At 45.1% G+C, this 25867-nt stretch overlaps 1 protein-coding gene across 4 annotated transcripts in view; it reads left to right on the top strand.

Moving 5' to 3' along the window:
• The first annotated feature begins 17338 nt into the window (after nt 1–17338).
• Nucleotides 17339–25867, top strand: part of LOC115165323 (AMP deaminase 2) — an 82155-nt gene continuing 73626 nt past the window's right edge. For all 4 annotated transcript variants that reach the window (XR_003870127.1, XM_029718393.1, XM_029718391.1 and 1 more), the window contains exon 1: nt 17339–17638. Coding sequence is in view for 3 of the 4 variants with exons in the window: in XM_029718393.1 (XP_029574253.1) it covers nt 17533–17638 (106 nt within the window). In the remaining variant the exon portion in view is untranslated. The remainder of the gene's footprint in view (nt 17639–25867) is intronic.

Genomic DNA, 25867 nt, shown 5'->3' with positions numbered 1-25867 from the left:
TTTGTTTAACTAGGCAAGTCAGTTAAATACAAATTCTTATTGACAATGACGGCCTACCAAAAGGCAAAGCCCTCCTGCAGAGATGGGGGCTGGGATTAAAAAGAAAAATGAATTAAAAAAAAATATAGGACAAAACACACATCACGGCAAAAGAGAGACCTAAGACGACAACACAGCATGGCAGCAACACATGACAACACAGCATGGTAGCAACACAACATGGCAGCAGCACAACATGGTAGCGGCACAAAACAGGGTACAAACATTGTTGGGCACAGACAACAGCACAAAGGGCAAGAAGGTAGAAACAATAAATCACGGAAAACAGCCACAACTGTCAGTAAGAGTGTCCATGATTGAGTTTTTGAATGAAGTGATCCAGTTTGAGTGTTTTTTGCAGCTCGTTCCAGTCGCTAGCTGCAGCAAGCTGAAAAGACGAGCAACCCAGGGATGTGTGTGCTTTGGGGACCTTTAACCACATGTGACTGGCAGAACGGGTGTTGTATGTGGAGGATGAGGGCTGCAGAAGATATCTCAGATTGGGGGGAGTGTGGCCAAAGAGGGTTTTATAAATAAGCATCAACCAGTGGGGTCTTGCAACGGGTATACAGAGATCACCAGTTTACAGAAGAGTATAGAGTGCAGTGATGTGTCCCTTAAGGAGCATTGGTGGCAAATCTGATGGCCGAATGGTAAAGATCAAATCACATTTTATTTGTCACATACACATGGTTAGCAGATGTTAATGTGAGTGTAGTGAAATGCTTGTGCTTCTAGTTCTGACCATGCAGTAATATCTAACAAGTAATCAAACAATTTCACAACAACTACCTTATACACACAAGTGTAAAGGAATGAATAAGAATATGTACATATAAATATATGGATGAGCGATGGCCGAACGGCATAGGCAAGATGCAGTAGATGGTATGGCGTACAGTATATACATATGAGATGAGTAATGTAGGGTATGTAAACATTATATATTGTTTAAAGTGGCTAGTGATACATTTAATTACATCCCATTTTTAATTATTAAAGTGGCTAGAGATGAGCCAGTATGTTGGCAGCAGCCACTCAATGTTAGTGATGGCTGTTTAACAGTCTGATGGCCTTGAGATAGAAGCTGTTTTTCAGTCTCTCGGTCCCAGCTTTGATGCACCTGTACTGACCTCGCCTTCTGGATGATAGCGGGGTGAACAGGCAGTGGCTCAGGTGGTTGTTGTCCTTGATGATCTTTTTGGCCTTCCTGTGACATCGGGTGGTGCAGGTGTCCTGGAGGGCAGGTAGTTTGCCCCCGGTGATGCGTTGTGCAGACTTCACTACCCTCTGGAGAGCCTCACGGTTGTGGGCGGAGCAGTTGCCGTACCAGGCGGTGAACAGCTAGCCGCTCGAGAGCACCCTTACCTGCCGATCTATAAATTACGTCTCCAAAGTATAGTATGGGTAGGATAGTCATCTGAATCAAATCAAATTAAATGCGCCAAATACACATGCGCCAAATACAACAAGTTCCCACAAATAAATGCTTACTTACAAGCCCAGTGCAGTTCAAGAAGAGTTCAGAAAATATTGACTATATAAACTAAAGTAAAAAATTATAAAAAGTAACACAATAACGAGGCTATATACAGGGGGTACGGTACCGAGTCAGTGTGCGGGGGTACAGGTTAGAGGTAATTTGTACATGTAGGTAGGGGTAAAGTGACTATGCATAGATAATAAACAGCGAGTAGCAGCAGTGTACAAGACAAATGGAAGAAGGGGGTCGATGTAAATAGTCCGGTGGCCATTTGATACATTTTTCAGCAGTCTTATGGCTTGGGGGTAGAAGCTGATAAGGAGTCTTTTGGTCCTAGACTTGACGGTCTGGTACCGCTTGCCGTGCTGTAGCAGAGAAAACAGTCTTTGAGTTGGGTGACTGGAGTCTCTGACAACTTTTAGGGCCTTCCTCTGACATCGCCTGGTATATAGGTCCTGGATGTCAGGAAGCTTGGCCCCAGTGATGTACTGAGCCGTACGCATTACCCTCTGTAGCGCCTTACGGTCAGATGCAGAGCAGCTGCCATACCAGGCGGTGATGCGACCGGTCAGGATGCTCTCAATGGTGCAGCTGTATAACTTTTTGAGGATCTTGGGGCCCATGCCAAATCTTTTCAGTCTCCTGAGGAGGAAAGGCATTGTTGTGCCCTCTTCACGACTGTCTTGGTGTGTTTGGACCATGATAGATCATTGGTGATGTGGACACCAAGGAACTTGAAACTCTCGACCCCCTCCACTACAGCCCCATTGATGTTAACTTCTATGGGCTACGTGGGACGCTACCTGCGGGACATAGCCAGTGAAATATCAGGGCGGCAAATTCAAAAACAACAAAATGTCATAATTCAACTTTCTCAAACATACAACTATTTTACACCATTTTAAAGATACACTTCTCCTTGATGTAACCACATTGTCTGATTTCAAAAAGGCTTTACAGCGAAAGCAAAACATTAGATTATGTTAGGAGAGTACATAGACAAAAATAATCACACAGCCATTTTCCAAGCAAGGACATGTGTCAATAAAACCCAAAACACAGATAAATGAAGCACTAACCTTTGACGATCTTCATCAGATGACACTCCTAGGACATTATGTTACACAATACATGTATGTTTTGTTCGATAAAGTTCATATTTATATCCAAAAACAGCATTTTACATTGGCGCGTGATGCTCAGAAAATGTATTCCCTCCAAAACCCACGGTTAATGTGCACATCAATTTACAAAAATACTCATCATAAACATTGACAAAATATATAACAATTATTTAAAGAATTATAGATAGACTACTCCTGGATGCAACCGCTTTGTCAGATTTTAAAATAGCTTTACGGAGAAAGCACATTTTTCAATATACTGAGTACATAGCTCAGCCATCACAGAGAGCTATACAGACACCCGCCAAGTTCGGGGCAACCTAAACTCAGAATTAGTATTAGAAATATTCTCTTACCTTTGCTGATCTTTGTCAGAATGCACTCCCAGGACTGCTACTTCTACAAGAAATGTTGTTTTTGTTCGAAATAATCCATATTTATGTACAAATACCTCCGTTTTGTTCATGCGTACAGATCACTTATCCAAAGGCATAACGCGCGACCGCAGAACCAGAGACGAAAAGTCAAAATGTTCCATTACCGTACTTAGAAGCATGTCAAACGCTGTTTAAAATCAATCTTTATGGTATTTTTTATGTAAAATTGCGATAATATTCCAACCGGACAATAGCATATTCATTCAAGAAGAAAAAGAAGGAACGGCGCACTCGCGTGACCGCGCATATCCAATCCCTTTGTTGCCAGGCAGTCCACTCAGTAACTGAGCTCCTATACTCTACCCAGTGACAGGAGAATGCTCAAACCACTTTCTGAAGGCTTTTGACAGCCAATGGAAGCCTTAGGAAGTGCAACAACCCCACAGATACTGTAGTTTCGAAAGGGACTAGAAAGAAGGACTACAATTCTCAGATCCTCCACTTCCTGGTTGACTTTTTCTCAGGTTTTTGCCTGCCATATGAGTTCTGTTATACTCACAGACACCATTCAAACAGTTTTAGAAACTTCAGAGTGTGTTCTATCCAAATCTACTAATAATATGCATATTCTAGTTTCTGGGCCAGAGTAGTAACCTGTTTAGATTGGGTACGTTTTTCATCCGGCCGTGAAAATACTGCCCCCTAGCCCAGACAGGTTAATGGGGGCCAGTTCGGCTGCCTTTTCCCATAGTCCACGATCAGCTCCTTTGTCTTGCTCACATTGAGGGAGAGGATGTTGTCCTGGCACCACACTGCCAGTTCTCTGACCTCCTCCCTATAGGCCGTCTCATCGTTGTTGGTGATCAGGCCTACAACTGTTGTGTCGTCAGCAAACTTAATTATGGTGTTGGAGTCGTGTTTGGCCATGCAGTCATGGGTGAACAGGGAGTATAGGAGGGGACTAAGTACACACCCTGATGGGCCCCGGTGTTGAGGATCAGCGTGGCAGACGTGTTGTTGACGACTTTTACCACCTGGGGGCGTCCCATCAGGAAGTCCAGGATCCAGTTTCAGAGGGAGGTGTTTAGTCCCAGGGTCCTTAGCTCAGTGATGAGCTTCGTGGGCACTATGGTGTTGAACGCTGAGCTGTAGTCAATGAATAGCATTCTCACATAGGTGTTCCTTTTGTCCAGGTGGGAAAGGGCAGTGTGGAGTGTGATTGCGATTGTGTCCTCTGTGGATCTGTTGGGGCAGTATGCGAATTGGAGTGGGTCTAGGATATCCGGGAGGAATCAGGGTTAGTTTGGCAGCTGGTGTGTAAGAGGTGCGATTACGATAAAGGAAATCAAGTCTAGATTTAACTTTAGTCTGCAGCTTTGATGTGTGATGAGAGAAGGACAGTGTACCATCTAGGACATACTCACAAGTACTTGTATGAGGTGACTACAAGCTCTAAATTCTCAGAGGTAGTAATCACAGCTGTGGGGAGAGGGGCATTCATCTTACCAAATCACATTACCTTTGTTTTGGAGGTGTTCAGAACAAGGTTAAGGGCAGAGAAAGCTTGTTGGACACTAAGAAAGCTTTGTTCTAGAACGTTTAACACAAAATCCCGGGAGGGGCCAGTTGAGTATAAGACTGTATCATCTGCATATAAATGGATGAGAGAGCTACTGCCTGAGCTATGTTGTTGATGTAAATTGAGAAGAGCGTGGGGCCTAGGATCGAACCTTAGGGTACACCCTTGGTGACAGGCAGTGGCTGAGACAGCAGATGTTCTGACTTTATACACTGCACTCTTTGAGAGAGGTAGTTAGCAACCCAGGCCAAAGACCCCTCAGACACCAATACTTCTTAGCCGGCCCAGAAGAATGGAATGGTCTACCGTAACAAAAGCTTTGGCCAAGTCAATAAAAATAGCAGCACAATATTGCATAGAATCAAGGGCAATGGTGATATCATTGAGGGCCTTGAAGTTTGCAGTGACACATCCATAACCTGAGCGGAAACCAGATTGCATACCAGAGAGAATACTATAGACATCAAGAAAGCCAGTCAGTTGATTATTGACAAGTTTTTCCAACAGGTTTGATAATCAGGGCAAAATAGAAATAGGCCTATAACAGTTAGGATCAGATTGATCTCCCCCTTAAAATAAAGGACTAACCGTGGCTGCCTTCCAAGCAATGGGAACTTCCCCAGAGAGGAGAGCCAGGTTAAAAAGGTAAGAAATAGGCTTGGCGATTGTAGGGGCAGCAACCTTAAAGAAGAAAGGGTCTAAACCATCTGACGCAGATGTTTTTTTGGGGTCAAGTTTAAGGAGCTCCTTTAGCACCTTGGACTCATTGACCGCCTGCAGGGAGAAACTTTGTAGTGGGGCGGGGGGAAAATAGGGAGGAGCATTAGGGCTAGTCGCATTAGAAGGGGTGGGAGATGAGGAAGTGTTGGACAGGCATGGAGGCATGGCTGAGTCAAATAGGAATCCTGACTTAATGAAGTGGGTGATTAAAGAGCTTAGCCATGTGCTTCTTGTCAGTAACAACCACATCATCAACTTTAAGGGACATGAGCAGCTGTGAGGAGGAGGGTTTATTCTCCATACTGTGTCACTACCTTCCCAAGTTCTCTCACGTCAACCCGCTCCTCCGCACACTCCACTGGCTTCCAGTTGAAGCTCGCATCTGCTACAAGACCATGGTGCTTGCCTACGGAGCTGTGAGGGGAATGGCACCTCCGTACCTTCAGGCTCTGACCAGTCCCTACACCCAAACAAGGGCACTGCGTTCATCCACCTCTGGCCTGCTGGCCCCCTTACCTCTGCGGAAGCACAGTTCCCGCTCAGCCCAGTCAAAACTGTTCGCTGCTCTGGCACCCCTATGGTGGAACAAGCTCCCTCACGACGCCAGGACAGCGGAGTCAATCACCACCTTCCGGAGACACCTGAAACCCCACCTCTTTAAGGAATACCTGGGATAGGATAAAGTAATCCTTCTAACCCACCCACCCCCCCATAAAATATATAGATGTACTATTGTAAAGTGGTTGTTCCACTGGATATCATAAGGTGAATGCACCAATTTGTAAGTCGCTCTGGATAAGAGCGTCTGCTAAATGACGTAAATGTAAATGTCACTAAGAACACCACTGTCCATTGACCGTAACCGACTCTGAGTCACTGTAAGGAATTGTATAATATCTGTACATTATAGGAAGACGCTTGGGTGTGGAAAAGACATATTATGCATTAACTGTTACTTAGGAACATCTGTAATTACAAAAGTACAGCGCTTTTAGTACAACGCAAAAGTACAACGCTTGAGATTAAGGATCAGTGGTCGACACGTAACAAGTACATTAAGAGATCAATTGTACAAGTCATATGCCTGTGTGTTGAACTATACTGTTGGTAACAGACGGTTAAAGGGAACTAAGACAGTTTCCTGTTGATGCTATGCTCATCTTACTTCTGCAAGCACATGATAGCAAATAGAGGAAGAAGGATTGGGAACCTAATTGCCAATAACACAATAAGCTGAACTCTGCCTAGCAGAGACAACTTTGTATTAGTAACTGATAATTATGAGTTCATATGGTATTAAGTTAAGGCACATCATCCCTTACAATTACTCTCTCTAGCTTGACACATTTGTATTGCTTTTTCTAGTGTCAATTCAATCTCACCAAGTAACTTTTTTCAGCCCCTCGTCTCTCACCCCCATGAAAATTCTCTCGTATCACCGAGTCTGCAATTTGACCGAAATTATACAACTGACATTTCAGTTCTAAGTCCATAATAACAACATTCTTTGTTTCATTCTGACATCTACTGTTGAAAACATACCTCTCAAATGTTTAGTTTCTTCTGGGAGTACAAAAATACAGACATCTGGCTAATCTGCTTGCTCCTGATCTGTTATCTGAAAGCTGTTGTAGACATCAATGGCGTCCAAGCCAGGTACTGTCAGAAACAGTGCGACCTTCTGTGCGTCGTCTTTTTCAGCCGCTCCTATCGCCATCAGATAGAGGGTGAAACGCTGCTTGAACTGCTTCCATTGTTCTTCAACGTTGTCGTTAAGTTTCAGTTCTGTTGGAGGCTTTAGCTGCTCCATGTCGTTAGCCAGCGAACACAGCAAAACCACATTTCCTAGCGCCGATAGTCCTTGCAGTGGTTCTGCCGTGAAGTCTTGGAGCCCCAAAACTTCTCGGCTGCAGATATAACGAAGTCCAGCTTCTTGATGTCCAGAAATATGTGCTATACAATTAATCACTGTGGCTATAAATACCACAAAATCCACCTTCTTCACAATGAGGGTATCCAGATCACTCAATTGATTTAAAACACTAGCAACTGGTTGCAATGCCTCCACTTCCATATCTTCAACGCTGTTGTCTTTTGCCCCTTTGACTCTCTTCACTGCCTCCACGTAGGACATCCGCTGAGCAGCCTTGATCCATGACACCTCAACTTCCTTCACCCTAACAGGGCACTCAAGGAAGTCCGGAGCACGATCAATTGCAACATTTTCCATTCACAGATTCTTCAATATCATACTTCTCTCGTCTGCAAACGTTTGACACTTGTCAGAATCTATACAGACTAGGACCTGGCCTTGTCAGAATCTATAGAGACTAGGACCTGGACTTGTCAGAAACTATACAAACTAGGATATGGACTTATCAGAATCTATAGAAACTAGGACCTGGACTTGTCAGAATCTATAGAGACTAGGGCCTGGACTTGTCAGAATCCATAGAGACTAGGACCTGGACTTGTCAGAATCTATAGAAACTAGGACCTGGACTTGTCAGAAACTATAGGAACTAGGACCTGAACTTGTCATAATCTATAGAAACTAGGACCTGGACTTGTCAGAATCTATAGAAACTAGGACCTGGACTTGTCAGAATATATAGAAACTAGGACCTGGACTTGTCAGCCACTATAGAAACTAGGGCCTGGACTTGTCAGAATCTATAGAAACTAGGTCCTGGACTTGTCAGAATCTATAGAAACTAGGGCCTGGACTTGTCAGAATCTATAGAAACTAGGGCCTGGACTTGTCAGACACTATAGAAACTAGGGCCTGGACTTGTCAGAAACTATAGAAACTAGGGCCTGGACTTGTCAGAAACTATAGAAACTAGGACCTGGACTTGTCAGAATATATAGAAACTAGGACCTGGACTTGTCAGAATCTATAGAAACTAGGACCTGGACTTGTCAGAAACTATAGAAACTAGGACCTGGACTTGTCAGAATCTATAGAGACTAGGGCCTGGACTTGTCAGAAACTATAGAAACTAGGGCCTGGACTTGTCGGAAACTATAGAAACTACGGCCTGGACTTGTCAGAATCTATAGAAACTAGAGCCTGGACTTGTCAGGATCTATAGAAACTAGGACCTGGACTTGTCATAATCTATAGAAACTAGGATCTGGACTTGTCAGAATCTATAGAAACTAGGACCTGGACTTGTCAGAATCTATAGAAACTAGGGCCTGGACTTGTCAGAATCTATAGAAACTAGGGCCTGGACTTGTCAGAATGTATAGAAACTAGGACCTGGACTTGTCAGAATCTATAGAAACTAGGACCTGGATTTGTCAGAATCTATAGAAACTAGGACCTGGATTTGTCAGAATCTATACAGACTATGGCCTGGACTTGTCTGAATCTATAGAGACTAGGGCTTGGACTTGTCAGAAACTATAGAAACTAGGATAAGGACTTGTCAGAATCTATAGAAACTAGGACCTGGACTTGTCAGAATCTATAGAGACTAGGGCCTGGACCTGTCAGAAACTATAGAGACTAGGGCCTGGACTTGTCAGAATCTATAGAAACTAGGACCTGGACTTGTCAGAAACCATAGAAACTAGGACCTGGACTTGTCTACCCACTCACCAAGAGGGAGCTCGTTCACCACACACGCCTTAACTGAGTATGATGTAAGAGGCCTCCTCATTGTCATAACACAACACTGCAATTCAAATCAAACGGTATTTGTCACATGCTTCGCTAAAAACAACAGGTGTGGACTCCCCTGCGTTAACTCCTCAGTTACTTCAGCCACTCAAATGCACTCATTGTTGTTATTTTGGTGTGCAGGAGGTGCATCTGCGTTGGAGGAGCTGTCAAATCGGTGAGCTGCTGCTCTTGTTGTGATTGTCAGGAAACGTCCTTAAATCACACCTGCATTAGATGTTCAGGACGAGAAAATGTAGGCTAGATGGAAATAAATACACTCAAATTAAAAATCATTCAATTAAATAATGAGGATATCAGCCTAACCGAGGTTTAGATTACAACACGCCTTCTAGTGTTCCAACTTGTAAGAAGGCTGCATGGGATTTATACTAATGTGACTCGGTGCATCCAATGGCAATGTCGGTGATAAGTATAATACTGCTATGCATTATGGGTTAAGGCAGATCAGAATCTAGCCCCTAGTTTTGATTTACATTTGGTTGAGTTGTTAGCTAGAATGTGAGTTCAACGTGAAATCAACACAAAGTGTCACCATGTTATTGGATTTAGGTTGCAAGAAAAGAAAAAATGGTAAAGCCCCTATGCCGCGTTCACGTGCTAGTCGGGACTAACCAGTTAGCAAGTCGACAATTTCAGAGTTTCCTAGTTCCAACTTGCATTGATGACATTTTGCAAATACAATCAGTTTCCCAGCATTTTTCTTTTTTAATTACAAAAAATGTATGCACATTTTTTTATCAATGTGGGAAACTGATTTGCAAAATGTCATCAACGCAAGTTGGAACAACGTTAATTCCACCAGTTTTTTCCAAGTGGGCCACAAATTCGATTCCCTAGACAGTGGAGACGTTTCTATTCCAGTCTAATTATTTTTATAGAATGTCACTAAATGTTCATCTGAGTATGTGTCCCAAATGGAACCCTGTTCCCTATATAATGCAAAACTTTATAGGAATTAGGGTGCCATTTGGGACACAGACGAGAGCTTTTTGGAGGTATTCCATATGTGCTGCCATCTGCATTTCTGTCCGCTGAGGGACTGTACTAAAATGGACTGGACTATAGGGACTAAGAGGGACTGGCCACTGAGGGACTGGACTATGCTGTGAATGTTGCTGGCCACTGAGGGACTGGACTATGCTATGAATGTTGCTGGCCACTGAGGGACTGGACTATGCTATGAATGTTGCTGGCCAATGAGGGACTGGACTATGCTGTGAATGTTGCTGAAAGCTACTGAACCTGCAATTATATAAATCAATGTAATGTGTCTTTCTGCAGGTTTATATTCTGACCTGAGGCGTTTCTGTGTTAATGAGCTAAAGGTTAAGCTTCCCCATAGACGGAGTGGAATAATCTCTTCTAGATGATAGATCTCTGTAATAACATGTCTGTCTATGCTAGTCTAGTGGGTCATCTACCCTCCACCCTCCCCCGAGAGAGAGATCTTCTAGATGATAGATCCCTGTAATAACATGTCTGTCTATGCTAGTCTAGTGGGTCATCTACCCTCCACCCTCCCCCGAGAGAGAGATCTTCTAGATGACAGCCTTCCCTGTAGCTCAGTTGGTAGAGCATGGTGTTTGCAACACCAGGGTTGTGGGTTCGATTCCCACGGGGGGCCAGCACAGAAAAAAAAAATATGTATGAAATTGTATGAAATGTATGCATTCACTACTGTAAGTCGCTCTGGATAAGAGCGTCTGCTAAATGACTAAAATGTAAATGTAAATGTAAATGATAGATCTCTGTAATAACATGCCTGTCTATGCTAATCTAGTGAGTCATCTACCCTCCACCCTCCCCCGAGAGAGAGATCTTCTAGTCCAGTGACTCAATCTCTTACTACAGGCTTTACCTCAAAAGAGAAGCTCTCTCTCTCTGTCTCTCCCCCCCCCCCCCCCCTGCTGTATATGTATAGTTTTTTGTGTGCTCTAGGGCAACAGATTCTAGATGGAATTTGTGTTTGTGGTCCTGGCAACCAGACCTTTTTTGGAACACCATTATTTTTGTCTTACTGAGATTTACTTTCAGGGCCCAGGTCTGACAGAATCTGTGCAGAAGATCTACGTGCTGCTGTAGGCCCTCCTTGGTTGGGGACAACTCAGCGCAATAACTGTTAGTCGGAAGCTTCACGAAATGAGTTTCCATGGCCGATCAGCCGCACACAAGCCTAAGATCACCATGTGCAATGCCAAGCGTCGGCTGGAGTGGTGTAAAGCTCGCCGCCATTGGACTCTGGCACCGTGGAAACGCGTTCTCTGGCGTGATGAATCATGCTTCACCATCTGGCAGTCCGACAGACAAGTCTGGGATTGGTGGAAGCCAGAAGAACGCTACTTGCCCCAATGCATAGTGCCAACTGTAAAGTTTGGTGGAGGAGGAATAATGGCTCTGTGGCTGTTTTTCAGGGTTCGGTCTAGGCCCCTTAATTCCAGTGAAGGGAAATCCTAATGCTACAGCATACAATGACAATCTAGATGATTCTGTGCTTCCAACTTTGTGGCAACAGTTTGGCAAAGGCCCTTTCCTGTTTCAGCATGACAATGCCCCCATGCACAAAGTGAGGTCGAGATTGGTGTGGAAGAACTTGACTGGCCTGCACAGAGCCCTGACCTCAACTCCATCGAACGCCTTTGGGATGAATTGGAACACCGACTGCGAGCCAGGCCTAATCGCCCAACATCAGTACCCGACCTCACTAATGCTCTTGTGGCTGAATGGAAGCAAGTCTACGCAGCAATGTTCCAACATCTAGTGGAAAGCCTTCCCAGAAGAGTGGAGGGCTGTTATAGCAGCAAAGGGGGGGGGGGATCAACTACATATTAATGTCCATGGTTTTAGAATGAGATGTTTGACTAGAAAGTGTCCACGTACTTTTGGTCATGTAGTGTATATGTTCAAGAGGGTGGGGCTTAAGCTGCATCCCTGTCTCACCCCACGGCCCTGTAGGAAGAAATGTTTGTGTTTTTTGCACATGTTAACCACACACTTGTTGTTTGTCTACATGGATTTTACAATGTTTTTCCCCAAACACCACTTTCCATCAATTTCTTTAACAGACCCTCATGCCAAATTGAGTCAAAAGCTTTTTTTTTTCAAATCAACAAAGCATGAGAAGACTTTGCCTTTGTTTTGATTAGTTTATTTGTCAATTGGGGTGTGCAGGATGAATACGTGGTCTGTCGTATGGTCATTTGGTAAAAAGCCAAATTGACATTTGCTCAGTACATTGTTTTAACTGAGGAAATGTACGAGTCTGCTGTTAATGATAATACAGAGGATTTTCCCAAGGTTGCTGTTGATGCATATCCCACGGTAGTTATTGGGGTAAAATTTGTCTCTGCTTTTGTGGATTGGGGTGATCAGTCCTTGGTTCCAAATATTGGGGAAGATGCCAAAACTGAGGATGATATTAAATAGTGTAAGTATAGCCAATTAGAATGTGTGGTCTATATATCTGATCATTTCATTTAGGATACCATCAACACCACAGGCCCTTTTGGGTTGGAGGGTTTGTATTTTGTCCTGTAGTTTATTCATTGTAATTGGAGAATCCAGGGGGTTCTGGTAGTCTTTTAATAGTTGATTCTAACGTTTGTATTTGATCAAGTATATGTTTTTGCTGTTTGTTCTTTGTTAAAGAGCCGAAAAGATCGGAGAAGTGGTTTACCCATACATCTCCATTTAGGGTAGATAACTCTTGTTGTTGTTTGTTTTGTGTGTTCCAATCTTCCCAGAATTGCTTAGATTCTATGGATTCTTCAATTATGTCGAGCTGATTTCTGACGTGCTGTTCCTTCTTTTTCCGTAGTGTATTTCTGTATTGTTTTAGTGATTCACTATAGTGAAGGCGTAGGCTCAGTTTTCTGGGTCTATATGTTTTTCGTTGGACAGGTTTCTCAATTTCTTTCTTAGGTTTTTGCATTCTCCATCAAACCAATTGTCATTGTTGTTAATTTTCTGAAGTTATCTGCTTGACCTTTTTAGATTTGTTAAGGAAGCTGAGATATCAAATATACTGTTTAGGTTTTCTACTGCCAAGTTTACACCTTCACTAGTACAGTGGAACTTTTTGTACAGGAAGTTGTCTAGAATGGATTGAATTAGTTGTTGCCTTATTGTTTTTTGGTAGGTTTCTACACTACTTTCATTCCATCTATAGCATTTCTTAATATTATGCAGTTCCTTTGGCTTTGATGCCTCATGATTGAGTATTGTTCAAGTAGACTGGGATTTTGCTGTGATCTGATAGGGGTGTCAGTGGGCTGACTGTCACGTTCGTCATAAGAATGAGACCAAGGTGCAGCGTGGTAAGCGTACATCTTACTTCCAAATAGATGAACACCGAACAAAACAAAGAAAAATACAAAACGAACATAAAGTTCTGCAGGCTTCACAGTAGCTATACAAAAACAAGATCCCACAAAAACCCAGTGGGAAAAGGGTGCCTAAATATGATCCCCAATCAGACACAACGAAAGACAGCTGCCTCTGATTGGGAACCATATCAGGCCAACATAGAAATACAATAATCTAGAATGCCCACCGAAATCACACCCTGACCTAACCAAATAGAGAAATAAATAGGCTCTCTACAGTCAGGGCGTGACAGTGCCCCCCCCCACCCCCCCCACCCCCCTCCCCAAAGGTGCGGACTCCAGCCGCAAAACCTGACTCAATAGGGGAGGGTCCGGGCGGGCATCTAGCCTCGGTGGCGGCTCTGGTGCGGGACGTAGACCCCGCTCTGCTCGCGGATCCGCCATCCTCTATTTCGGGGGTCGTCGCCGAAAGCTCCGGACCCTGGATCGTCGCCGGAGGAACCGGACCGTGGATCGTCGCCGGAGGCTCCAGACCGTGGATCGTCACCAAAGGCTCCGGACCGCGGATCATCGCCGGAGACTCTGGACTGCAGACCGCCGCCGGAGACTCTGGACCGCAGACCGCCGCCGGAGACTCCGGACCGCAGACCGCCGCCGGAGACTCTGGACCGCAGACCGCCGCCGGAGACTCTGGACAGCAGACCGCCGCCGGAGACTCTGGACCGCAGACTGCCGCTGGAGACTCTGGACTGGGAACCGTCGCTGCAGGCTCCGTGCCATGGATCGTTGCTACAGGCTCCGGGCCATGGATCATCACTGGAGGCTTCGTGCCATGGATTATCACTGGATGCTCCGGGCCATGGATTATCACTGGAGGCTTCGTACGTGGAGCCGGAACAGGTTTCACCGGACTGAGGAGACGTACTGGCAGCCTGGTGCGTGGAGCTGCCACAGGGCTTACCAGGCTGGGAAGACACACTGGAGGCCTGGTACGTGGAGCCGGAACAGGTCTCACCGGACTGGGGAGATGCACTGGAAACCTGGTGCGTGGAGCAGGCACCAGATACACTGGGCCGTGGCGGCGCACTGGAGGTCTCGAGCGTAGAGCTGGCACAACCTGTCCTGGCTGGATGCTTATTTTCGCCCGGCAAATGCGGGGCGCTGGCACAGGACGCATTGGGCTTTGAAGGCGCACTGGCGACACAGTGTGTAGAGCCGCCGCAGGATATCCTGGACCGAGGAGACGTACTGGAGACCAGGAGCGCTGAGCCGGCACAACCCGTCCTGGCTGAATGCTCACTCTAGCCCGGCAAATGCGGGGAGCCGGCAACGAGCGCACCGGGCTGTGAATGCGCACTGTATCTCCAGTGCGCATCACCGCATAACACGGTGCCTGACCGGTCACACGCTCCCCACTGTAAGCACGGGGAGTTGGCTCAGGTCTATCCGCCAATCTCCCCGTGTGCCCCCCCCCCCCCAACATTTTTTTGGGGGGAGCTGCTTCTCGGGCTTCCGTTGTTGTGCTACTTCCTCGTATCGTCGCCGTTCCTCTCTTGCTGCCTCCATCTCCTCCCTTGGACGGCGATACTCTCCACTCGTCCAGGGTCCTTTGCCATCCAGGATGTCCTCCCATGTCCACTCCTCCTGGCCATGCTGCTTGGTCCGTTTTTGGTGGGATCTTCTGTCACGTTCGTCGTAAGAATGAGACCAAGGTGCAGCGTGGTATGCGTACATCTTACTTTTAATAGATGAACACCGAACAAAACAAAGAAAAATACAAAACGAAAGTAAAGTTCTGCAGGCTTCACAGTAGCTATACAAAAACAAGATCCCACAATAACCCAGTGGGAAAAGGCTACCTAAATATGATCCCCAATCAGAGACAACAAAAGACAGCTGCCTCTGATTGGAAACCATATCAGGCCAACATAGAAATACAATAATCTAGAATGCCCACCCAAATCACACCCTGACCTAACCAAATAGAGAAATAAATAGGCTCTCTACGGTCAGGGCGTGACACTGACTGTGATCTGATATGGGTGTTAGTGGGCTGACTGTGAATGCACCAAAAGACTCTGGGTTGAGGTCAGTGATAAAGTAATCGACAGTACTCCCTCTCTCTCTCTCGATCTATCTCTCCCTTTTCCAATTCAAAGAGCTTTATTGGCATGGGAAACATGTATTTACATTGCAAAATGAAGTGAAATAGATTATAAACAAAAGTGAAATAAACAAAAAAATGAACAGTAAAGATTACACTCACAAAAGTTTCAAGATATTTCTCTCTCCCTTTCTCTCTTTCTCTCTGTCTCACGTCCTCTCCCTCTCTCCCTTTCTTTATTTCTCTCTCTACCTCTCTACCTCTCTACCTTTCTCTCTCTTGCTCTCTCTCTCTCCCCCCTCTCTCTCTTTCTCCCCCCCCCCCCCTCTCTCTCTCTCACTGTCTGCCAAAAGGACCTTTACAGTTTTTCTCAACTGCTAAATCACAATTTCTGAAACCTTGCTCCATTTCCTGAAAACATTAAACACAAAACCTCATCTTCAAGCACTATTTACATAACCTCTGATTCCTCTCGCAAAATGAAACATTCGCCTTAAAACAGTTTTACCTGTGTTCAAAATCAAACACTGCTCTGAAATCATAAAAAAGTGACCAAAATGATATGCACTCTCAAGCAGTCAGTAAATAATACACCGAAAAATAGAAAACACATTGTTCAAAACATACAATTCTCAGGGAGAAGTACATTTTTAATCTAATGTGTATACTCATCTTCTTTTATTCGGTAGAAAGAAGGAAAAACAAAACAAAACAAAACACACGTATACAAAAATAACGACGATAAACAGTCCTGTAAGGCATATAGCTATACAAGGAACAACTACCCACAAAATCCCACAGAAAAACACCCCTCTTAAATAGGACCTTCAATTAGAAGCAACTAGGAGCAGCTGCTTCCAATTGAAGGTCAACCCCATTAACTAAACATAGAACTAGACATACTAGATAAACATAGAAATATACTAACATAGAACATAGCCCAACAAACCCCGAAACACTCTAAACAAACACACCACTGCCACGTCCTGACCAACCTACAATAACAAATAACCCCTTATACTGGTCAGGACGTGACAAGTATACTGTACCTGTTCTCTTCTCTGAATGTCCTTACTATGGTGGACACAGAAAATCGTCTCAAATTGGGTTGCACTCTAAGTCCTGCTTCCCTCATTGTCAGTCCATGGACAAGAACATGGTCTATAACTGTTGCTCGAATTTCATCAGATATTTCCACTCTTTGTCTTCCTCTTCGTCCTCCTCTTCCTCTTTCTTGCCCTCCTCCTCCTCTTTCTCCTCGTCGCCCACCTCGCATACGCACTCGTCCTCTCACATTGGATAGAATAAACATTCTCAGACTTCTTCTCCTTCCCACCTTCAACAACCTGTTTGCTCTCTGAACTGGCTTATATTGGTTGTGTCGCATCATTTGAAACAGGTTAAATCAATTTTGAGTGGTTGTGTTCAATCAATGACATGTGTTCTCTATTTGTATTTGATTGTTGCCACTTGTGTTTACCAGTATGGATGACATGTGCATTAGAGTGCAGAATGTGTTTTGAGAATGTGTTTAGAGTTTTGCTGAAAAGTCTAAGTGAGATCTGCAAATTGTGTTTTACCATGTGAAATGGTTTAAGGTATTGACAACAGACTGCATAATTAGCTAAATGAGTCCAGGCAACTGAGAACTTTGTTCAGCCAATGGGTTTTAGTGTTTAAGCAATTGAGAAAAACTGTAATTAACTGATATCATCAGTCAGTCCTCCGTGACCACTTCTCCTTTTGCACATGACAGGGTTGTAGTTGCCGGGGCAACAGAACAGTGCAGAGCAGAATGGAACTGCAGCCGTGTTGTGTGTGTAACGTTGAGTAGCTCTGTCACGCCCCCAGCAGCACCGTCAACACTGCATTCAGGGAAGACACACACAGCAGAAAACCCCCGGCTCTCTGCCTCTCTCAGCATCTGTGCTGCTTCTGTCGCTCTCGTTATCTCTCTCTTTCTCTCTATATCTCTCTCTCCTTCTCCCCTCTTACTCGTGGCTCTCTAACTCTCCCTCTACAGTCTGCTCCAGCTCTGCCGTGCTGCTTATTGTGTTTTCTTTCTCCAGTCTTGACTTAACCAGCCAGGGAAGATGTCCTCCAACCCGTCCCCAGGAGCAGGGTCTGGACCTGGGGCCAAACCCAAACCCCAGTCCCCCTTGAGGAAGAGGGGTAGCCTGCAGTACTCAACCAGCCCAGGTAAGGAGAGGGACCAGGGATGGGGATAGAGGGGTAGGGGGTAGTTTATATACCATGATATCTGTGACTGAGTGTGTGCTGAGTATCTATGACTGATGCAGTATGAAATGTATTATTTTTCATTTAACCTTTATTTATACAGGTTATTCTCATTGAGATAAAAAATATATATATTTTCAAGAGGGACCTGCTAATTATATTAGTGATGCTACCGATGCAGACAGATGTTGCTGCACATGTTGTCAGTTACTCAATTACCTCACAGGATGAGTTACTCTGTTCTATAACTGGGATCATGTCCTGTTTAACATCGAAGCATTCAGTTCATGTGGTAGATGTACGGAATATGATGAATGAAGACAGAGACAGTCTGCATGAGCAATGTTTGTCCTTTGACTAGTTTGGGGAGCTAGAGACCTGTTGATCGAGGGGAATTTTCGGGAGCAATGTTTGTCCTTTGACTAGTTTGGGGAGCTAGAGACCTGTTGATCGAGGGGAATTTTCGGGAGCAATGTTTTTAGTATCCCAAAAGAAGCACTCATTTCCTTGCGCTCATTGATTTTTGGCATGGCCCTTTTTTGGGGGGCAAATTGTTTTTGCTCGATGGTTGTTGAAACGTAAATACAGAACTACCAGGAAACACTCTGTGTGACCCACTGCAGTAACAAATTTCAAACACCCACAGGCATATTAGACTTTATTCATACCCATAGGTCTATATGTGCCTGAAAAAAAAATGAATTTAAGTTATTATTGAGCCATTATACAATACATAGCCTGCCACATATTACGCATGGCAGAAAAACATAAAGCAAAATGTATTTAAGATGTCTCTGGTACATAGTTGGTCTAGCCTATACTCCAAAACTAAACACATTTGAGTACCGTAATTTCCGGACTATTAAGCGCACCTGAATATAAGCCGCACCCACTGAATTTAAAAAATATTATTATTTTGAACATAAATAAGCCGTACATGTCTATAAGCCGCAGGTGCCTACCGTTACATTGAAACAAATGAACTTTACACAGGCTTTAACGAAACACGGCTTGTAACAAAAATAAATAGGCTTTAACGAAACACGGCTTGTAACAAAAATAAATAGGCTTTAACGAAACACGGCATGTAACAAAAATAAATAGGCTTTAACGAAACACGGCATGTAACAAAAATAAATAGGCTTTAACGAAACACGGCTTGTAACAAAAAATAAATAATTGCCCTAAGCTTTAGTTGTCTTTTTGCACTGAGTCAATTTCTCACGCTGCTGTTTCCGACGTCTTATCATCGACTCATTAAGACCAAGCTCCCGTGCAGCTGCTCTATTTCCTTTTCCAACAGCCAGATCAATCGCCTTCAACTTGAAAGCTGCATCATATGCATTTCTCCGTGTCTTTGCCATGATGAGGGTGACAAAATGACTACCGTAATCAGAATGATGGGAAGTTTGAGAGCGCTCGATTTAATCGAAACAGTAAACAAAAAAGTTGTTTGACCTTAACCCGTTCGGCAATTTCATTGGTCTAATGAAAGCTTCATGTCGCCAAAAAACTGAGCACGTCACAGAATGTGTTTTTTAGGAGAAAAAAAAATTGAAAGCGGGAAAAATCCATATATTAGCCGCGTCATTGTTTAAGCCGCGAGGTTCAAAGCCTGGGAAAAAAGTTGCGGCTTATAGTCCGGGATTTACGGTAATCACCCTTAAGTGTAGACTGTATTATTATGCATACTGGGTGGACTGGTTACCTTATGCTACACTCCAACATGTATATCCGTGAGTCTGGGGGAGAATGTATAGGCCTAGGCGATGCTGTTGGTTCATTGATTAGCAGGGCGGCTTACAGAGTTAGCTTACAATTATAGTGAATTTGTATTTGATTTTAAATAGCCTAGTAAACAAGAATTTGTTATATTTTCATAATTAATTGGGTGACACATTACATTTAGCTGTGCAGAATATCTCACCACCGTGTGTTTCCATCTCCTCACCTCTCTGTCCTTTATTCCTTTCTAGAGCGAGCAGAGAGGGACTGTCAAAAGTTTCGTGAAATATGTCTCCTTGTGAAAACATGTTGCTATCGATGTGTCCAAAAAATATTTCACTTAGTTTCTCAAATGAAGCACTGTGTAGTTGCAGGAACAAGGTTGGAGAATCCCATGGAATACGGAGTTTGGGCGGAATGTCACCTGTCGCACAGCGAGAGAATGCTCCTCAAACAGTGGTTGATGCTTGGAGTGGGGGACGGGGGGACTGGGAGACATGCCCCTCCCCCCCCACATTCTGAAATGGCTGTTTTGTCCCCTCCCCCGCTTTTATAATTGGAATGTGATACAAAATGAGGCGACGGTGTTGCTTTAGGACCATGCAGACGCCTCTGAGCGGTCGGATAGGCTGTTTGGAGTGTTTATCCAATCGGATAAAACATTTTTTTATAATAATTATGTCCCCCCCACTTCTAAAACACAGTCCCGTGTGGCTCAGTTGGTAGAGCATGGTGTTTGCAACGCCAGGGTTGTGGGTTCAATTCCCACGGGGGACCAGTACGGGGAAAAAATTAAAATGTATGAAATGTATGCATTCACTACTGTAAGTCGCTCTGGATAAGAGCCTCTGCTAAATGACTAAAATGTAAAACCAAAGTTGTGCCCAAGAAATACATGTTGTTATATTTATATTAAGCATAGCTCTGCTATAAAACAGAAGTAGCCTACCTGTCATCATTGAAAAATAGACCTCAATTTGCTATTCCAGTGCATACAGATGACATGCATTTGTTTCTCCTGCTCCTGTTCCTGCCCATTTCATAATGGACCGTTCTAAATCAAAACTCATTTTACATATTAGTAAAGACCAGATTACATTGAGAATAGTCTGATGGGTGAAAATATGATCACTTGATGAGAGAACAGCTGTGCAGCCTGAGGGAAGGAACAGAGAACAAGCTTTTTTTGAGACTTTCTCAAATCATCGACAGTCTATAGTTCCATCATGCAGCCCATATATGTGTTGATTTCTGAGACATTCTAAGGTTTGTATCATTTACAACTAAAGTTGCCAAATAACTCTAAATCTATCTTATAGGACCTGTTTCAAATGATTACTTTAATGCTCAACATAGCCACTTCATATGCGCACTCACTCCGGCATGGGAAAAAATATCCTTTCCATTTTATTAAGCTAAGTTCAATTATATTCTCCTTACTATAAACTCATACAGTATAATATAAAATAATGGCACTTATAAGCATATATTGTCTGCTAAATGAACAAGTCTACAGCCTATATCATGGGGCATAGACAGATAACATACAGTATCTAGTCTGCTAAATGAACAAGTCTACAGTCTATATCATGGACAGATAACATACAGTATCTAGTCTGATAAATGAACAAGTCTACAGTCTATAACATAGACAGATAACATACAGTATCTAGTCTGCTAAATGAACAAGTCTACAGTCTATATCATGGACAGATAACATACAGTATCTAGTCTGATAAATGAACAAGTCTACAGTCTATATCATGGAACATAGACAGATAACATACAGTATCTAGTCTGATAAATGAACAAGTCTACAGTCTATATCATGGAACATAGCCAGATAACATACAGTATCTAGTCTGCTAAATGAACAAGTCTACAGTCTATATCATGGAACATAGACAGATAACATACAGTATCTAGTCTGATAAATGAACAAGTCTACAGCCTATATCATAGACAGATAACATACAGTATCTAGTCTGCTAAATGAACAAGTCTACAGTCTATATCATGGACAGATAACATACAGTATCTAGTCTGCTAAATGAACAAGTCTACAGTCTATATCATGGAACATAGCCAGATAACATACAGTATCTAGTCTGCTAAATGAACAAGTCTACAGTCTATATCATGGAGCATTCTCTATCTAGTGTCCCAAATGACACCTTATTCTCTATATAGTGCACTACTGTTGGATCAGGGCTCAATATATAGGGTATTTGGGACACACTGCACCACAATTGTCTCTGATTATCTGCAGAGATGTCAGCTGACAACACTTATTACTGTAATCACACTGCAGTACGTGTCAGACTGTCTGGGACACAGTTACACGCATCAGTGACGTGCAGGCAGGGTAGGCAGTAACTCATGTTTTTTGGTCTATGATTTTTGTGGGTTTTATACTCAATGTCCCCAAATGTGCTAAAACTGCTTTGAAAGCTCTGGTCGATCTGTGGCTACCTTCCTATTCTTTCAAATCGTTGACAGGCGCGGCCATTCATGACTCCATTCCCTGCTGATGGACAGTGGTAGGCATTGGCATCAAGGTTTATACTAGCTTTGTTCATTGCATTGAGCGGATTTATTATTTTTCAAATGCGTATTGCCTTTAAGGCTTAAACATCTTGTGTGGAAAAAGCTTGCTTATTTTGCCGTCTACATAATTTGGCACGGATCCCTTGAACTGAGTAAGGAAGCTAGCTAGTGGGCAAAAACAACCTGACAAAATGGCCACAATTGTCACGTCCTGGCCAGTATATAAGGTTAATTGTTTGTAGTTTGGTCAGGGCGTGACAGAGGGTATTTGTTTTATGTGGTTCAGGGTGGTGTGTTTGGTTTAAGGGTGTTTGTTTTAGTAATTCCGGGTGTTGGTTTGTTTAGGTATTTCTATGTGGAGTCTAGTATGTCTGTTTCTATGTCTGGTGAATTGGTGTTGGGACTCTCAGTTGAAGGCAGGTGTTTTCTATCTGCCTTTGATTGAGAGTCTCATAAATGAGGGTGTGTTTGTGTTTTGTGGGTGATTGTTCTGTGTAAGCACTATGCTTTGACAGACTGTTAGTTGTTCGTATTTTGTTATTTTTGTATGTTCATTTTTGTAGTGAATAAAAATCAAGATGAGCATTCACGAACCTGCTGCGTATTGGTCCACATTTTCCGATGACGATTTCGTTATATCGTCAGAGGACGAAGACAACCGTGACAGAATCACCCACCACTCAAGGACCAAGCAGCAGAGGAAGGAGCAGAAGGCGTTCGAGTTGGACTGGCGGGAGAAGTGGACTTGGGAAGAAGTTCTGAACGGGGCCGGACCTTGGCATCAGGCTGGGGAGTATCGCCGCCCGCAGTGGGAAATAGAAGCAGCCAAGGCAGAGAGGCGGTGGTACGAGGCCAGAGTGGACGCGCTGAAGGAGATGCACGAGAGGCACCCCCAAGAAAATTTTGGGGGGGGGCACACGGGTAGTTTGGCTAGGCGTAAGAAGAGCTGGAAGCCAGCTACCCGTGGTTATATGGAGGAGCGTATGAGGTGGGGAGCGCCATGTTTCGCTGAGAAGCGCAATATCTCACCCATACGCACGCACAGTCCGGTGCGAGTTATTCCAGCCCCTCGCAGGTGCCGTGCTAGAGCGGGCATCCAGCCTGGTAGGAGGATGCCTGCGCAGCGCATCTGGTCGCCGGTACGCCTCCGAGGACCAGGCTACCCAACTCCCGCTCTACGCACGGCTACCATCAAGCCCCTGCACAGCCCAGTCTGCCCTGTACGAGCACTCCGCTCGTGCAGGGCTACTAGTTCCATCGAGCCAAGGCGGGTTGTGCAGGAGGTAAGATCTAGACCGGCTGTGCACCTCCATAGCCCTGGGTTTCCAGCTCCTGTCTCTCGTGCGGACCCGGAAGTGCGGCCACCCAGTCCGACTCGTCCTGTTCCCGCTCCCCGCACTAAACGGCAAGTGCGTAAACCCAGCCTCGCCAGTCAACAGTCGCCGGAGCTGCCCGCCAGTCAACAGTCGTCGGAGCTGCCCGCCAGTCAACAGTCGTCGGAGCTGCCCGCCAGTCAACAGTCGTCGGAGCTGCCCGCCAGTCAACAGTCGTCGGAGCTGCCCGCCAGTCAACAGTCGTCGGAGCTGCCCGCCAGTCAACAGTCGTCGGAGCTGCCCGCCAGTCAACAGTCAACAGTCGTCGGAGCTGCCCGCCAGTCAACAGTCGTCGGAGCTGCCCGTCAGTCAACAGTCGCCGGAGTGGTCAGACTGCGCTGAACTGCCGGAGTGGCCAGACTGCGCTGAACTGCCGGAGTGGCCAGACTGCGCTGAACTGCCGGAGTGGCCAGACTGCGCTGAACTGCCGGAGTGGCCAGACTGCGCTGAACTGCCGGAGTGGCCAGACTGCGCTGAACTGCCGGAGTGGCCAGACTGCGCTGAACTGCCGGAGTGGCCAGACTGCGCTGACCTGCCGGAGTGGCCAGACTGCGCTGACCTGCCGGAGTGGCCAGACTGCGCTGACCTGCCGGAGTGGCCAGACTGCGCTGACCTGCCGGAGGGGCCAGACTGCGCTGACCTGCCGGAGGGGCCAGACTGCCCTGACCTGCCGGAGTGGCCAGACTGCCCTGACCTGCCGGAGTGGCCAGACTGCCCAGACCGCCCCGAGCCGACAGACTGCCCAGACCGCCCCGAGCCGACAGACTGCCCAGACCGCCCCGAGCCGACAGACTGCCCAGACCGCCCCGAGCCGACAGACTGCCCAGACCGCCCCGAGCCGACAGACTGCCCAGACCGCCCCGAGCCGACAGACTGCCCAGACCGCCCCGAGCCGACAGACTGCCCAGACCGCCCCGGCGAGCCGACAGACTGCCCAGACCGCCCCGAGCCGACAGACTGCCCAGACCGCCCCGAGCCGACAGACTGCCCAGACCGCCCCGAGCCGACAGACTGCCCAGACCGCCCCGAGCCGACAGACTGCCCAGACCGCCCCGAGCCGACAGACTGCCCAGACCGCCCCGAGCCGACAGACTGCCCAGACCGCCCCGAGCCGACAGACTGCCCTGACCTGCCGGAGCCGACAGACTGCCCTGACCTGCCGGAGCCGACAGACTGCCCTGACCTGCCGGAGCCGACAGACTGCCCTGACCGCCCCGAGCTGACAGACTGCCCAGACCGCCCCGAGCTGACAGACTGCCCAGACCGCCCCGAACCGCCAGACTGCCCAGACTGCCTGGAACGGCCAGAACCTGAGCCGCCTCCAAGATAGGTGGGTTGGGGAGGGGGGGGTGTAGCACAGTGCCGTCGTTGACGGCAGCCACCCTCCCTTCCCTCCCTTTAGTAAGGGGGAATTTTTCTTTTAGGTATTGTTTGGGGGTATTTTTTTTTTGTTTTTAAGGTGCTTCTGGGGTAGCACCTTTAAGGGGGGGGTACTGTCACGTCCTGGCCAGTATATAAGGTTAATTGTTTGTAGTTTGGTCAGGGCGTGACAGAGGGTATTTGTTTTATGTGGTTCAGGGTGGTGTGTTTGGTTTAAGGGTGTTTGTTTTAGTAATTCCGGGTGTTGGTTTGTTTAGGTATTTCTATGTGGAGTCTAGTATGTCTGTTTCTATGTCTGGTGAATTGGTGTTGGGACTCTCAGTTGAAGGCAGGTGTTTTCTATCTGCCTTTGATTGAGAGTCTCATAAATGAGGGTGTGTTTGTGTTTGTGTTTTGTGGGTGATTGTTCTGTGTAAGCACTATGCTTTGACAGACTGTTAGTTGTTCGTATTTTGTTATTTTTGTATGTTCATTTTTGTAGTGAATAAAAATCAAGATGAGCATTCACGAACCTGCTGCGTATTGGTCCACATTTTCCGATGACGATTTCGTTATATCGTCAGAGGACGAAGACAACCGTGACAACAATAAAGCACGTCAAATTATTTTCTCAAATTCTCCCATCTATTTCTTTCACAAAAGTTCTGAACTTATATACGTTTTACGGACACAGTATGTTTTACATTAGTTGTTATTAGTCTCATTATCTTGTTGTTGTTATTAGTCTCAACCTTCAGCTCCATTCAACCCCTCCCATCTCTCTCTTAACACCATCCATATTGGATTTTTATTGGTCATATATTGTCAACTGTGCTGTGATGTTTCACAAAAAGTTCTGAACCTTTCTATTCTCATAAATTCTAAAGATTGTAAATTAAAGGTAAGCATTTTTGCTAAAAGTATTATTATATTATTGATCGATTGACAATTACTTTTCAGATCACCCAGTAATGCTATCTGCAGAGTAGCTCCAGATAAATGTTGCAATTCTTCAACCATTCCTGGACCTGTGACCAAAAACAAGATACATATGGACAGGTTGTATGGAAGGTTGTATCCCCCATATATATAACATATATATATATATATATATATATACTGCTCAAAAAAATAAAGGGAACACTTAAACAACACATCGTAGATCTGAATGAAAGAAATAATCTTA

The sequence above is a fragment of the Salmo trutta genome, chromosome 28 (assembly GCF_901001165.1).
Source record: "Salmo trutta chromosome 28, fSalTru1.1, whole genome shotgun sequence".
Classification (NCBI taxonomy): Eukaryota; Metazoa; Chordata; class Actinopteri; order Salmoniformes; family Salmonidae; genus Salmo; species Salmo trutta.
Note: the sequence above shows the minus strand (reverse complement) of the source record. Positions and strands in the feature narration are given on the sequence as shown.